The sequence below is a fragment of the Chelonia mydas genome, chromosome 5, assembly GCF_015237465.2.
Source record: "Chelonia mydas isolate rCheMyd1 chromosome 5, rCheMyd1.pri.v2, whole genome shotgun sequence".
In the NCBI taxonomy this organism is placed as follows: Eukaryota; Metazoa; Chordata; order Testudines; family Cheloniidae; genus Chelonia; species Chelonia mydas.
Window position 1 is genome coordinate 4,617,260 of NC_051245.2, and position 13,689 is coordinate 4,630,948.

General features: G+C 43.1%; 1 protein-coding gene across 1 annotated transcript in view; it reads right to left on the reverse strand.

Moving 5' to 3' along the window:
* Positions 1–13,689, reverse strand: part of DNAI1 (dynein axonemal intermediate chain 1) — a gene marked incomplete at its 5' end in the record, with an annotated part of 258,464 nt that overhangs the window by 223,757 nt on the left and 21,018 nt on the right. The window contains 4 exons of the mRNA XM_037902893.2: positions 726–852; positions 5,727–5,807; positions 7,178–7,276; positions 9,633–9,707. Of these exons, the coding sequence (XP_037758821.2) occupies positions 726–852; positions 5,727–5,807; positions 7,178–7,276; positions 9,633–9,707 (382 nt within the window). The remainder of the gene's footprint in view (positions 1–725; positions 853–5,726; positions 5,808–7,177; positions 7,277–9,632; positions 9,708–13,689) is intronic.

Consider the following 13,689-nt stretch of genomic DNA (forward strand, 5'->3'; position numbering starts at 1 on the left):
TGCCAGGGGAGAGCAACATTCCACATTAATGGTTCTGTGATTCCCTCCCGAGTTCTCCCACAGCCTCCTCAGCTGTGAGTTCTTCACGCTGAGATATGTCAAAGCTTCCCGGAGCTTTAAAAGGGGAGTGGCACATGCCTGTGTAGCTAGATGCAGGGCAGCAGAGTTCAAAATAGCGAGCAGAGCGGTGACGGCAGGCATTGTGGGATACTGGGGGAGGCCAGTTATGTCGACATAATGAACAGCTGCATCTACACTGACGGCTTTGTCGCTTTAATATTGCCACAGAAAAGCTTTATGCCTCTTGCTGAGGTGGTTTTATTTTGTAGGCAAAACAGCAGAGTTTTGCCACCAAAAGCAGCTTTGTCATGTGCTCACCTCCACTGTTTTGTCAGCAAAAGGCAGCTTTTGCTAACAAAACTGTGTAGTGTAGACAAGGCCTAAGCGTTTAGACACGTATCTCCCATTAATTTGGGTGGAAGATTGTCTAAATCCTCTAGAGTGCTTTGAAAATCTTAGCTCCTTGTATTAGCGCAGACCTGGCTTGCAGACTGTCAGAAGTGGCAAATACACAGTTTGTGTTTTAAACAGTATTTTTCTGCAAAGAAGACTGCTAGCAGAAATAAGTGCTGCTCCATTCCCAGGCCTCAGATTGCAGCGTGCTCACTGTCACACACAGAATAAGCTACACCAGCGCTTACTGAATCAGTGTCCCATAAACCTACCTGGTTCCAAGCATACTCTGGCACTCTGCCGTCTGCCTTCATCTGAGTCTCTGAGTAACAGGTTCCCATCTAAGGAGAAGTGAATAGCCAGTTGGTCCACATAGCTTATTGGCTTGTATGCTCGTTCCTACAGAGGAGGAAGACAAAAAAATCAAATCTGGACAGACTAATGATTTTATCGGGAACAATCTTTGCCTGTAGACAGTAAAGCTGACCAGATTGTATATTGATAAAACGGGTGCATTTGTTATTCACATTTGTTTTCACTGCAGGTTCCAAGCCAACAGGAACCTGAGACTGCTGTTTATGCCTCTGTCAAGGTTCCTTCCCCGCTCCGAACTCTAGGGTACAGATGTGGGGACCTGCATGAAAAACCCCATAAGCTTATTTTTACCAGCTTAGGTTAAAACTTCCCCAAGGTACAAATTATTTTACCTTTTGTCGCTGGACCTTATTGCTGCCACCACCAAGCATTTAACAAAAATAACAGGGAAAGAGCCCGCTAGGAAACGTCTTTCCCGCCCAAATCCCCCCAAGCCCTACACACCCCCTTTCCTGGGGAAGGCTTCATAAAAATCCTCACCAATTTGCATAGGTGAACACAGACCCAAACCCTTGGATCTTAAGAACAATGAAAAAGCTATCAGATTCTTAAAAGAAGAATTTTAATTAAAGAAAAAGTAAAAGAATCACCTCTCTAAAATCAGGATGGTAAATACCTTACAGGGTAATCAGATTCAAAACAGAGAGAAGCCCTCTAGGCAAAACCTTAAGTTACAAAAAGACACAAAAACAGGAATATACATTCCATTCAGCACAGCTTATTTTATCAGCCATTTAAACAAAACAGAATCTAATGCACGTCTAACTAGATTGCTTATTAACTCTTTACAGGAGTTCTGACCTGCATTCCTGTTCTGGTCCCGGCAAAAGCATCAGACAGACAGAGAGAACCCTTCCCCCCCCGCTCCAGCTTTGAAAGTATCTTGTCTCCTCATTGGTCATTTTGGTAAGGTGCCAGCGAGGTTATCTTAGCTTCTTAACCCTTTACAGGTGAAAGGGTTTTGCCTCTGGCCAGGAGGGATTTAAAGGTGTTTACCCTTCCCTTTGTATTTATGACAGCCTCAAGGTATACAGGACCACAAATAAACAATATGAGGGGCCAGGTTGGGGTAGGCAAGCGGGAGAGGGAAAAATCAGGGACATTTCAAGGAAGTTCATCCATGTTCAAATTGGAGGGATTTAGGTCTGATTCCACTGACTTCAGTGAGTTTTGGATCAAATCCCTGGGCCAGTTATGCCAGTTAATCAGTGTTGCCAATTGAAACCTGTGGAGTAAAAGTTGGGGGATGCTGTCCCTTTCAGGGTGCATCCTGTCACCTTTTTTCCCTAATGCAAACACTGTCAGTGGCTTTCACATCCCTCATGCTCAGTTTATAGGCTAGAACAAGATCTTCCAACTGCCAGTACAACAGGCTCAAATTAATATCTGAAGATTATGCCAAATTCTCTGCTGCTTCATAGTCAGTAACAATATGGAACCAAAAAAACCCCCAACAACGCAAGACGCATTCTTTGTTGGGAACAAATCAGTCTTCCATCACAACGTTGGATTAGATGGTGCTGGCAATGGTAACACCTTCCCCAACACCATCACTGTCACCAGCACACAAAACGGCTAGGACGTGTGGAAAACACACCCGGGGCCTGATTCTCCTGTGACTTACACTGGTGTAAAATTCGTGCTCTGAAAGGCAACTTGTCTGACCTATGGTGGAGCATGTTCCCAAGTAAAGGCTTGTAATAAGGCAGACCCATGTGGAGCACCCTTCAGCAGCAGGCTGCAGCAGAACAGGTGCACCTGCCTCAGTTTCCCTCCCTCAGACTCACAGGAACTCCACACTAACTTTCTTGCCTCAGTAATGCTCCTCTTTGGGCCAGTTTGTTACCAAAATATGTTCAAATACTCCATAATAAGAGTCCAAACATAGTCCATTTCTCACACCCAGTGTATACAGTCCTTAAAATCCCACATCCTCTAGTCCACACCAAGATAGCCCATACCACACGCCAGCATCTTCCACCACACCTGGGCGCTTCGACTGTGTCTTCTCCTGTCCTTTTACCGGGACAGTCACCTCAGCCCTTCCAGGTGGAGTGCAACCTCACACTTCCCAGTGGGGACCCTAACAGCCTCTCTGCTGGAAGTTCACCCCCACCAGGGGGGCATCCCTCACTCCCTCTGGCCTGTTAACCTGCCTCAATAATACCTCTCCTTCGGGCTTGTTTATACGAAAACATAGTGCTTTTATATATAACAGAAGTCCAAAACCATAGTCCATTTATCACCCACTGTGCAGATCGTCCTTAAAATACAACAACATCTAGTCCACAGACGTAGCACATACCACACACTGGCATCTTCCACCACACCTGGGCTCTCTCCTTTCCTTCTACCAGGACTGGCTCTCTGGCTTGAGGAGGTCAGCCAGATCTCTCTGCTGCTCTCCTGCTGTTAGCCTTCCCCGGGCAACCAACTACAGCTTCCTTCAGGAATCTCCAGTCTCCTGGTCTCTGGCAGCTTTCACCGGCCAGTCTTTCACTCCCATGCAGCTCTCACTTGCCCTTTTCCTGACTAAACCTTCCACTGTCTCAATCTCTCCCCCATTTATATGGCTCAAGTGTTTTCTTTTCACCCCAACTGGGAGGCAGCTAATAAGTCACAGGTGCATTGGCCTCTTCCTTCTTAAAGGGATGGTTTCCCCCATGACAGGGCCCTCTACCAGATGGCCAAATCTGTGGCTGTCAGCAAGAGCAGCACACCAGCTAACTTCAGCTGTTGCAATGATGCAAAGTCTCGGGGTACATCTACACTGCAAGTGAAGGTCTGATTGTAGCACAGGTAGGCGTACCCACTCTAGCTTTAATCTAGCTAGCACAGGTAACAATAGTAGTGAAGATGTGGTGGCATGGGCATCAGCACAAGCTAGCAACCAGAGTGCAAGCCTGCTAGGGAGCCTGCGTACATAGTCTTGTTGTCTAAAATACACCCAATTGCTTGACTACACTTGCAGTTTATTAGTAAAAATGTTCAACACCAAATAACCAAACTTAGCCCATTTATTGTCTAAAGACAAAGTAGTACAATGCAGAAAGGAGACATACGTACCACTCCTTCCGGGAAGCAGTTTTCTTGAAGTGTGCAGTTCACCTTACACAGCAGGTGTGCTCCCAAATATGCATTCAAACCCAGCCGTATTTATAGCATGGTTCTTTACGAGCTAAAAGCACTCTCTATACATCACCCAAGACTCAAATTCACCCATCAACTTTTTACCATGTTCTTCTTATCCCATGACATATATTTCTTCTCTTTAGGTTTGGATCCCACATTTCAAGTGCTAAGAGCCATGAAAGCACAACCCAACCTGTACTAGGACACATCCTTCATGAATCTAGCTTTTAACAGGTTTCATATTTGCTCATGCCAAAAGCTATGTTTAGCTTTGCAGAGTATTGAGGGATATAGACATAGATATAGACATAGATATCTTGACATAAGTTAACAGAATTGTGGGAAGAGCATAATACGTCTCACTTAGGATAACTGTTCATATTTAATACAATATATACAATATTAATACAATGCACATAATACCTATTAATGTGGGGGGTGTAACATATCGCTAACCTGTGCTTAAGCCCATGCTGCCGTGTCTACTCTACTGTTGTTACCCAGGATAGCTAGATTAAAGCTAGCACGGCTATGTCTCCGCTGGCGACAATTGCACCTTCATAACATACCCTAAGACTCAAACCATATAGGGCTCTGTAGATCAATATCAACACCTTCAGTGGCACCCAAAAGCAACAGGAAGACATTGCAGACTCAAAGTGCTAATGTAACAATGCTCCTTAAAACAAACACTGCTTTATTCTGAGCTAATTGGACTACAGCTTCAAGGGAAGTCTCACAGCCCCACATCGAGCCCATTGCAGTCATTGAGAAGGTCCTGAAGGCATGAATAACTCATTCCCCTGGGTCACATTCTCCTCTCTGGTACACACAGCCACAAAACTGGAGTCAGTGAAATCATGCCAATGTAATGGAGAGGAAGATGTGGCCCCATATCTGCTCCCTGTGGGCCAGATTCTCCTCTCACTAGTTAAATTTCTTTTCTTAGATAGAGTAAATACATGGCCAAATTATCCCTGGCCCTTGCGCAGGCGCACAGGAATGAGGCCAGAGAACAAAGTGCCTTCCCAAGCCTTTGAGCTCCCTACTCAAGGGCTAGGGACAATCGAAGTACTGCAGCTGGGACACTGTGGGGACTGCTCCCTCCACATGCCCCAGGGGGTGCAAACCACCCAAGGAGGGAGAAGAGGAGGCACAGCCATGGCTCCTCCCTCCCCTTCTAGAACCCACAGAGCTAGTTGAACATGCTGGGGGAGTAGGAAGCTCCACATGGATGAAGAGTTGTGCATGCACCTTCTGCACTGGAAAGCTGAGAGGAGGAATTGGACTTCATAAGGCACAATCCTTCCTGGAGCTTCCCCATGGGTCTCTGCAACTCAGGCTGGTGACTAATTTCCCCACTTTGGCCCTGAATTGGCATTGATTGCACAAAACATATTTTTGAACTCTCATATATTTTCATGAGACTGGAACATGCTATGAAGATACTGAGTTATAAATGTACTACTGACTGTAAAGAATCCTTTCTCTCCTCTCACCACTACTGGATGGAATAATTTATCAGATGAGATTAGCTGCACGAATTACATTCACTTTCAGAACTTGTTGAGTAACTGCCATCTCAATTATATTAATGTTTATAGACTTTTATCCTCTGCAAAAGCCCTTGAGGAACTGCTAGTAGTATATGGTAAATAAAGTAAATCCACACTAAAATACATGTTACCTTGTTATAAATTGAGTTAAGCACAAATCAGCAAATGTCTGCCACCAGAACCTGGATTTACAGACCATTCGGCACTTACCCTAAAGCTGTATCGGACGATATTCTGGGGAGCATGTGGATTATTGGCTGTCAGGATGCGTGTAACTTCCTCTTTTAATTCCTTTGGAATGGAAAAACAGAGCCATAAATACAAGCCCGCTCTTAAAGCTGGAACTGTAACATATAGTATAAAGCCTACTTCATCGGACGCATAGAATGGAGCATATAGTATAAAAAGGTTCCTCAAGCTCATTTCCCTTGTGTTCAAACTGCAATGGACATCTCAGCAAAAGCTTTTGCTTCCAGGGGGAACAATGGCTGTGGCAAAGTTAGTTCAGAATGTGTCACGTTAGGGCCCCATCTTGCAACCACTACTGGGCATAATGCTTACTATCATGGGTAGCTCCATTCACTTCAAAGGGATTACTGAGAGCAAGTCTACCCTTCAAGCTGGAGGTTTCAATTCCAGCTTGAGGAGACAAACCTGCGCTAGCTCTGATCAAGCTTGCATGCTAATAATAGAGCATAGCTGCAGTAGCTATGGTGGTGGGACAGGCTAACCGCCTGACTACATGCCTAGCGTCTCGGATGTATACTTATTCAGGGCAGCTAGCCACTTCTGCTGCCCGTACCACCACCGCTTTTAACATGCTAACATAATCAGAGCTAGTGGGGATGTGTCTCCTCAAGCGCGAAATTAGCCCTCCATCTCAAAGTGTAGGCATACCCATAGATTCTTTAGTATTATGAGATATTTAGACAGTAGTAGCACCCACAAAGTGGTAGGCGCTTTCCATACACAGACTCTGCCTTGAAGAGCGTGCAATCCAAAACAAGTTGTAAGCACTAAGCTCAGTAGCAAGTGTTTGCAGCATTGGCCCCTTGGTTAATAACAGCACCATTTATATAGAGTAGGAGGACTTGGGGAGGACACACATCTTTCCTCTGTTGACCCTACGGAGATCACAAGTACAAAGTATGAATAGCCTAAGGCTGTGTCACTTTTATATGGCCTACCATTTGCAGCGGGGATCCCCCTTTGAGCGGAGAATCTGGAGGCAGCTGTGGACAGGGATGTCCCTGGCTCTGTGGTTCCATTGGAGCCATGCTGCCAAGGAGCAAGGCCAGAGCTCTAGGACCCTCAACACAAAAGGCCGCAGAATCCTGCTGGTCCCTGGGATGCTCAGAGCTTGTTGGTGGACCTTATGGGCTGTTCCACCAGGGGAAACCCTGTTCCACCACCCCAATGGAAGAACAGGGGAGAAATCTTCTCCTCAAGGACATTTTCTCTCTTCTAGCCCATTGGCCCCAGAAGGTTCCTTCAGGTAATGCTCTCCAGCTTGTACTGCTGAAGGCAATTTTGTTTTAAACAGCAGAAGCAGTGCACTAAAAACTCAGTGAAGTGTTTGCTATAACAGAAACTCTATCAAAAGCAGGGATTCTGCTTTTGTGTAAAAAACTCATGAAAACCCCAAATACGCTTTTACTCACAGCTTCGGTCAACTCCAGTTGGTCCGGGGGTTTGAGTAGAGTTTTTGACTGTGTCCATTCATCTGCCCCCTCTCCCACTTCAGTGGATGCATCTTCATCCTAGCACAGGAGCAACAAACCCATTAATGCACTGAGATGGGGACGGTTCCAGAGGTGTGAGGGGATGAAAGTAGGGAAGCAGCTGATCTCAGTCTGACCTCTCTAAATGAAGCTTTGGCCAGACTTAGCTAACACAGACCTTGTGGGCCTCAAAAGGTGCTGAGTTGCCATAGCTGCCACTGAATGAACCTACAAGGTGCTCAGGATCATTAAGAACATAAGAACAGCCATACTGGATCAGACCAAATGTCCATCTAGCCCAGTATCCTGTCTTCCAAAAGTGGCCAATGCCAGGTTGTTGCCCTGGATTTGAGGGGTGTATATACCCCAGAATGTGATCAAGCTAATTGCAATTATATTATGTGCACACGGTCACTGTGAATTAATGAAAGAGAACACCACATAGTTGAGGGTTAATTTGGAGACAGACTTTCAGAAGCAAGGTCATAACTACTGGCAGTTTTGCTAATCAGCGCTTTCCTGACATATGTACTCCCTGGCAGGAAGGCGTTTGGCCAGCACTGACCTGTCGTTGATTACTCAATACCATCTCAGAATATAGGTAAATATCTGGGATGTTCTAAATCTAGTGCTTATGTCTGTGTGTGCTTAAATCTAATAACTAATAAGTGTTAGACAAAAGCATGCTTACTTGCATTTCTCCTTGATCTGACAGAATCGCTGAGTTCCTGTTGATTTATTCCTTACACCACCTGGACTGAAATTGCCCCTATTGGGGGTTCTGATAACCCTGGGTAACAAGGTACCGCAGAGGGAATGAACAGAACAGGTCATCATCAAGTGACCCATCCCCTGTCACTCATTCCCAGCTTCTGACAAACAGAGGCTAGGGACACCATCCCTGCCCATCATGGCTAATAGCCATTGATGGACCTATCCTCCATGAACTTATCTAGTTCTTTTTTGAACCATGATCAGGCCCTTGGTTATTGTCAAAATTGCCCATCATGTCTGAAGATCATTTCTTTCCCTTTTCAAAACAAGAGCAGCAGTTTTTTCATTTAATCTTCACAATTTAAAAGATGACGACTCTAGTTCTCTTGCTCATATTACACCCAATCTCTAAGAGAGCCATAATGCAGAACATATTACATTGATGCTCTAAACTGAGACTGCTCAATGGCTCAGTAAAGGACCAGCAGTTATTTCTAAAATGTTGTTACATAAGCTACACCTAGAAATTATTTCAGATATAAAGATTTAGGGATCATATTTTAGGCAGAGCAATGTTAACCGTTTTCTTGTAAAGGTCAGCAGGCGTTACACCACAGTACAAGCAAACATCCTAGCTGCACGGCCATAGCACAGAGAGATGCTTTCACTGGGGTGTGGTGCTTGATGGTGTCATTATGTTACATCACTAATAGAAAACTGATCACTGTAGGGATTAATTTACATTCCTTTTCATTACCATTATACTTGCAGAGCACCAAGTCACTGATTAAAGGGTATAACAGTTCGGAGCAGTTTTTCCCCCTTAAATTGGAATGTCTAATGAGTTGAATTTAAAATAAATCCATCTTTCTTTTAAATATAGTTGCCTCAGTTCTATTAAACTTTACATCTCTTAGTCCAGAGATGTGCAACCTGTGGCCTTAAAGCAATGTACAGAGTCTAAACTTCTCATGCATGCCAGGTCTCCAGCAGATTGACTGCAATAATGATCATACGAATGCTGCCTGCCACACAAGGCAGTAAGGGGAATGCTCAGCAAACTAAACAAAGACCCTTGGATCCTGCCCCATCCCTCCAAACAGCCATGACAATGCTTCAGTGAGAAGGGAACACTCACACAAACTCCCCAGTTCCGTTTGACACTGCTAGCCAAAATATAATCACAGTGTAAAATCCTCATGATGCAGTGTTACGGTTTCTGGGAGTTGCTGCCTCAGTACAAGATTGTTATTTGGACAACACCATAAGAGTACAAAGCACTGTACAATATCTACATGTACCTAGCGATGACTGATGATAACTGTGGGGCCCAATGAGCATGGCCAGGTAATGCTATGTTGGCTACATTCCATGTACCAAGGAAATTCACTGTTTGCACATTCTAGTTTTCTTGAAAGGAAAGGGAAATGAAATAGGGCAGACTGGGTGGAGGGTCTTAAATGTGCTTTAGTTTTAATTTCCATTTTATACTCTAATTTGCTGATGTAATTCCCTTCTTAATGAGAGTCTAGAACAACCCTCTATTGCTAAATAAATTTAAATGTCACCAGTTATATCAAGTTGGCCATTATTGAAATGGAATCTACTTTGCTACTCATGGATGTCGAGAAATGCAGTCACTCAGAAAGTTTGGCATTTAGTGACAAGTTGTGACTCTTACCCGTTTTTTTGAGATGCTTTTGGCAGTCCTTGATTGTACCGGCTTAACTGCTGGTCCTATTTGTCCCCCTTGGCTCTAAAACAAATACACACAAAATGTAAAACCAATGTAGAAGTTTATAACCACTTTCCTGATATAACCCAAGCAGAAATAAGAACCGAGACAAGCCCACCAAGGTTTGTTACAATAATGACTAATGTTTCTATAGCATCTTCATCCAAAGATCCCAGTACATTCTACAAACTGATTCAGAACTCTATATATGAATCATTTCACCCCCCCACTGAAAAGCATTCACTTCTGGACTATAACAAACCAGAAATTTAATAGCATGCAGGAAGACGACGTGACAGTTCAGAACAGAAACTGAACAATTCCATATGAAATTGAAACCAAAGGACAAATTTAAGCCTGGAGAACGTAATTATGAAATTTAGCCAGGTCATCAGTGCTGTTATTCCTGCTCTTTCAAAAAATATGCCATAGGATCCATAATGGCCAAAAAATGCCATTTTAAAAAGTATACTGAATGTATCTAGGGAACAGAATACATCCTGTTTGGCAGGAAGATGGACATGACTCTAATACGACTTTCTCATCTCTTATATCTATAATTCCGTTATTTGTTAGGCCTCTAGAGTAGGAATTCTGCAGACAAATCATTTTACATGATGACACATGTGGTAGCACAGATTATACCAGACCAAGGTTTTCTCCTGAAACTTTCAGTGTTGTTTGCCCTTCCCACAGGATAAGATGCTACCAACACTAGAAAGGTCTCAGGGAAGTTTATTCTGGAAAAGGGCATCTCAGAACTATAACGTAGGGGCCGATCTATACATTCCTTCTGTTCAGAAAATGGGGAGTCATGACACAGAGTCCCACTGGCGGCTCACTACTCTGTATCAGCAACTCTTGGCGGGCTGGAAAAACTCACTTTACCTAACACATTACTGTCACAGTATTTCTCTGTCAAGAATACTGTGTGCGATATAAAATGCAAGCTGGTGACACACTAATCAATAATTATTATCATTGTGAAATATATGTATTAACACTATATGAGGAATTGTGGATACTCACTGACATTATGCTTTGAAGTCTGTAACCAAGCAAAGGGAGAAGCAAGTTTTCTTCCAGACAAGAGGGAGGATAGTTAGCTCCCTGTCTCTAACGTAAATTGAGCATTGTGATTCCAGAGACAATGGGCAGTTCATTTTCATCCGAGGTAAATAGGAGGAACAAATTAGCAAGAAAATGTGAAATCAGCATGGGAAGATACTGGAGTCTGATTCCCAGGAGTTCATCCTGACTCTCGTGACAAAGACAATAAACTTTCAGGAATACATGGAACAACAAAAAGACATGTTGGTTTTCCCTCACTTAGGGGACAAAGAGGTCAGCGCTCTTTCTAACTTTGAAAGGTGGATCCCCTGCCATGTGGGTGGGTGATGCTTTAGGTATGGTTGGTTGGATGATGAAAATGTGGCTTCCTTCCTGAGGCAATTGCTCTGGACATGAGAATAGAGGGCTCAAATCAAGATCATAGAATTGTTTGGGCGACGGTTATTGTGATCCAATGAGGTGCTTGTGACCTGTGGAAAGGAAAGTGGTACTGAATTTAACTAAAGGAAAGAGCACTGATTATGGCAATTAATAAGTCTAACTTATATCCCTAGTAAAGCAATGGAATGGAGGGCTCGCCAGAAGTGCTGAACAGTTAGAGGGTAATAGAACCACGAACAGCCTGCAGTTTTAAGGGTTATGAAGAACAGATCTTGGCAGAGAAACTTGGTGCTTTTTAGTAGTATTACAAAATTGGATGAAGGGAAAGGAGATGGAAATCTGTATTTTAGTAAAGGATTTTGCTATCACACAATCATACGTGGAAAAAGAGTTCTGACTGGATTGGATATGACATTGATTGAAAACTCACTGAAGGACTGTAAATAATGAGTAATGATAAACCATATGTGCTGGGAGGAGTTGTCTAGTAGGGTGCAGCAGGAATCTGTTTTAGAACAGATTTTAATTATAGTCTTAATTAGTTGGAAGAAGAGGTAAACAGGACATTCCAAAATTTGCAGTTGATACTAAATTAAGAGGGAGGAGTTGCAAATATCAGTAAGTACAGAAATAATCCCAAGAGACCTAGAGAGAATTGAAACATGGGCTGAACATAACAAACTAAGATTCCAGAGAGGAAAATGCAGCTAGACCACTGAGGGAAAACAATCCAAAACCCAGGGAGCAGCAAAGCCTGAGAGAGACTGGGGTGAATAGGCAGCAGTCTAGATTCAAGTTTTCTTATAAGCAAGAGGGGCCGTTGTAGTCTTGGGTTGTGTTTGCAGGACTCATGAGCAGGGAAGTAAGACCCTCTCTTTGCTGCTGCTGTGTGACCATATCCAGAATATTGCATTCAGCTCCCAGCTCCTCATTTCCAGAAATTATTTATCTATCACATGGAGTTTAGAGTGGCAACAAAATGATCAGACAGCTGGAGATCTTGATTTGAGGGAAGATTAAAAGAGCTAAATATGTGTAGCTTGGTTAAGCAGTGCCTTGGGGAAGCGGACATAAATCTGCAAATATCTGAATGGTCTAAACACTGAGGGTATGGAATTTTGTGTGGTCCAGAGTTCAGCTAAGAATGTTGGGATCAAATTAGGTAACCTTAGGCTGTATATGAGGAAGAATTGACTGGGAGATGTATAGGGCTGTGGAATAGTCTCTACAGAAGTGTTGGCAGTTCCGTTGCTTGCGCCTTTTGAAACATGCTGTAGGAAAGAAGTCTGTCTTGACCAAGAGAAAATGGGCTGGACAGGAACTATTGCAATAGGTTTCTTCCATCTCTTTACTTCTGTGATGCCATTGTTTGAGGACTTCAATAGCTCAGACGTAGGTGAGAGGTTCATCGCAGGAGTGGGTGGGTGAGATTCTGTGGCCTGCATTGTGCAGGAAGTCAGACTAGATGATCATAATGGTCCCTTCTGACCTTAATATCTATGAAAGGTTGCTTTACGTAAGAAACTCATCGTCATCAAGGATTGTAGCCCGGTAAGTTTTAGTCACTTAAAAGTGTGTTCTACTTTCATTTTATTTGGAACCATTTCTGTCTCTATTATTCTTGCTTAGTATCACTTAGATCTTGGTTAATAAACTTCTCTTTCTTTTATCATAAGACTATCATGGCACTATTATACTAAGCAGAGTGTGAATTCCTGACTAAATCAAGCAAGCTGCTGTGCACATTGTCTCTTTAGAGACAGCAGACTTGGTCATTTCTGTGGGTGTCCAGTGTCAACGGCTGGATGGTGCAGGGAGACACTTCTAGAGAGTTGGGAACTGAAATACATCAAGGGTTAACCTTCAAGGCACTGTTAGAACTAGTAGAATCATGAGGAATCTGTGGGGCTGGCAAACAAACTGGAGTGACTGGGAGTTGCCATTCAGTTTAGCATCAGCGGATCTCTTTTATGCTGAGGCAGAGGCAAATACGTTGATTTACAGTTCTGGACACCTCGAGAAAGTGTCACAGGCATTTACACCCTTGTTTAATCAGTGACAATTCAACAACTTTAAATTTAATCATATTCCAAAAAAATAATTGTTTTGACTCCATTACGTGCGAAGGGGCCAAGCTATGATTGATGTGACACCTTAACTTTCGGTTTCCTGGCTTTGGCATGATTAAGATCTCAACCACAATATGTCACCTAACAGCATATTTTACATTTAATTTTAAATTACTGGGATACTGTTCTTTTAAAAATCCCAAAGTACCATTGTCTGACTTTACTTTTTAGCATGCCTGCCAAACGCTGATAGGATTCAAATAACTACAGATATAAAAGAACTTTGCAAGTGTCCTCAGAAAACCCAACTAACATTCTAATAAAACAAATGAATAATAATAATAAAATAATAATAACATGGCACATAGCACCTTACACCTGCCAATCCCACAGCGTTTCATGAAATATTAACTGGGTCTCACTATACCCCGTGAGATAGGAATTGTTATTATCCACTTCACATATGGAGAGAACACAGAAAG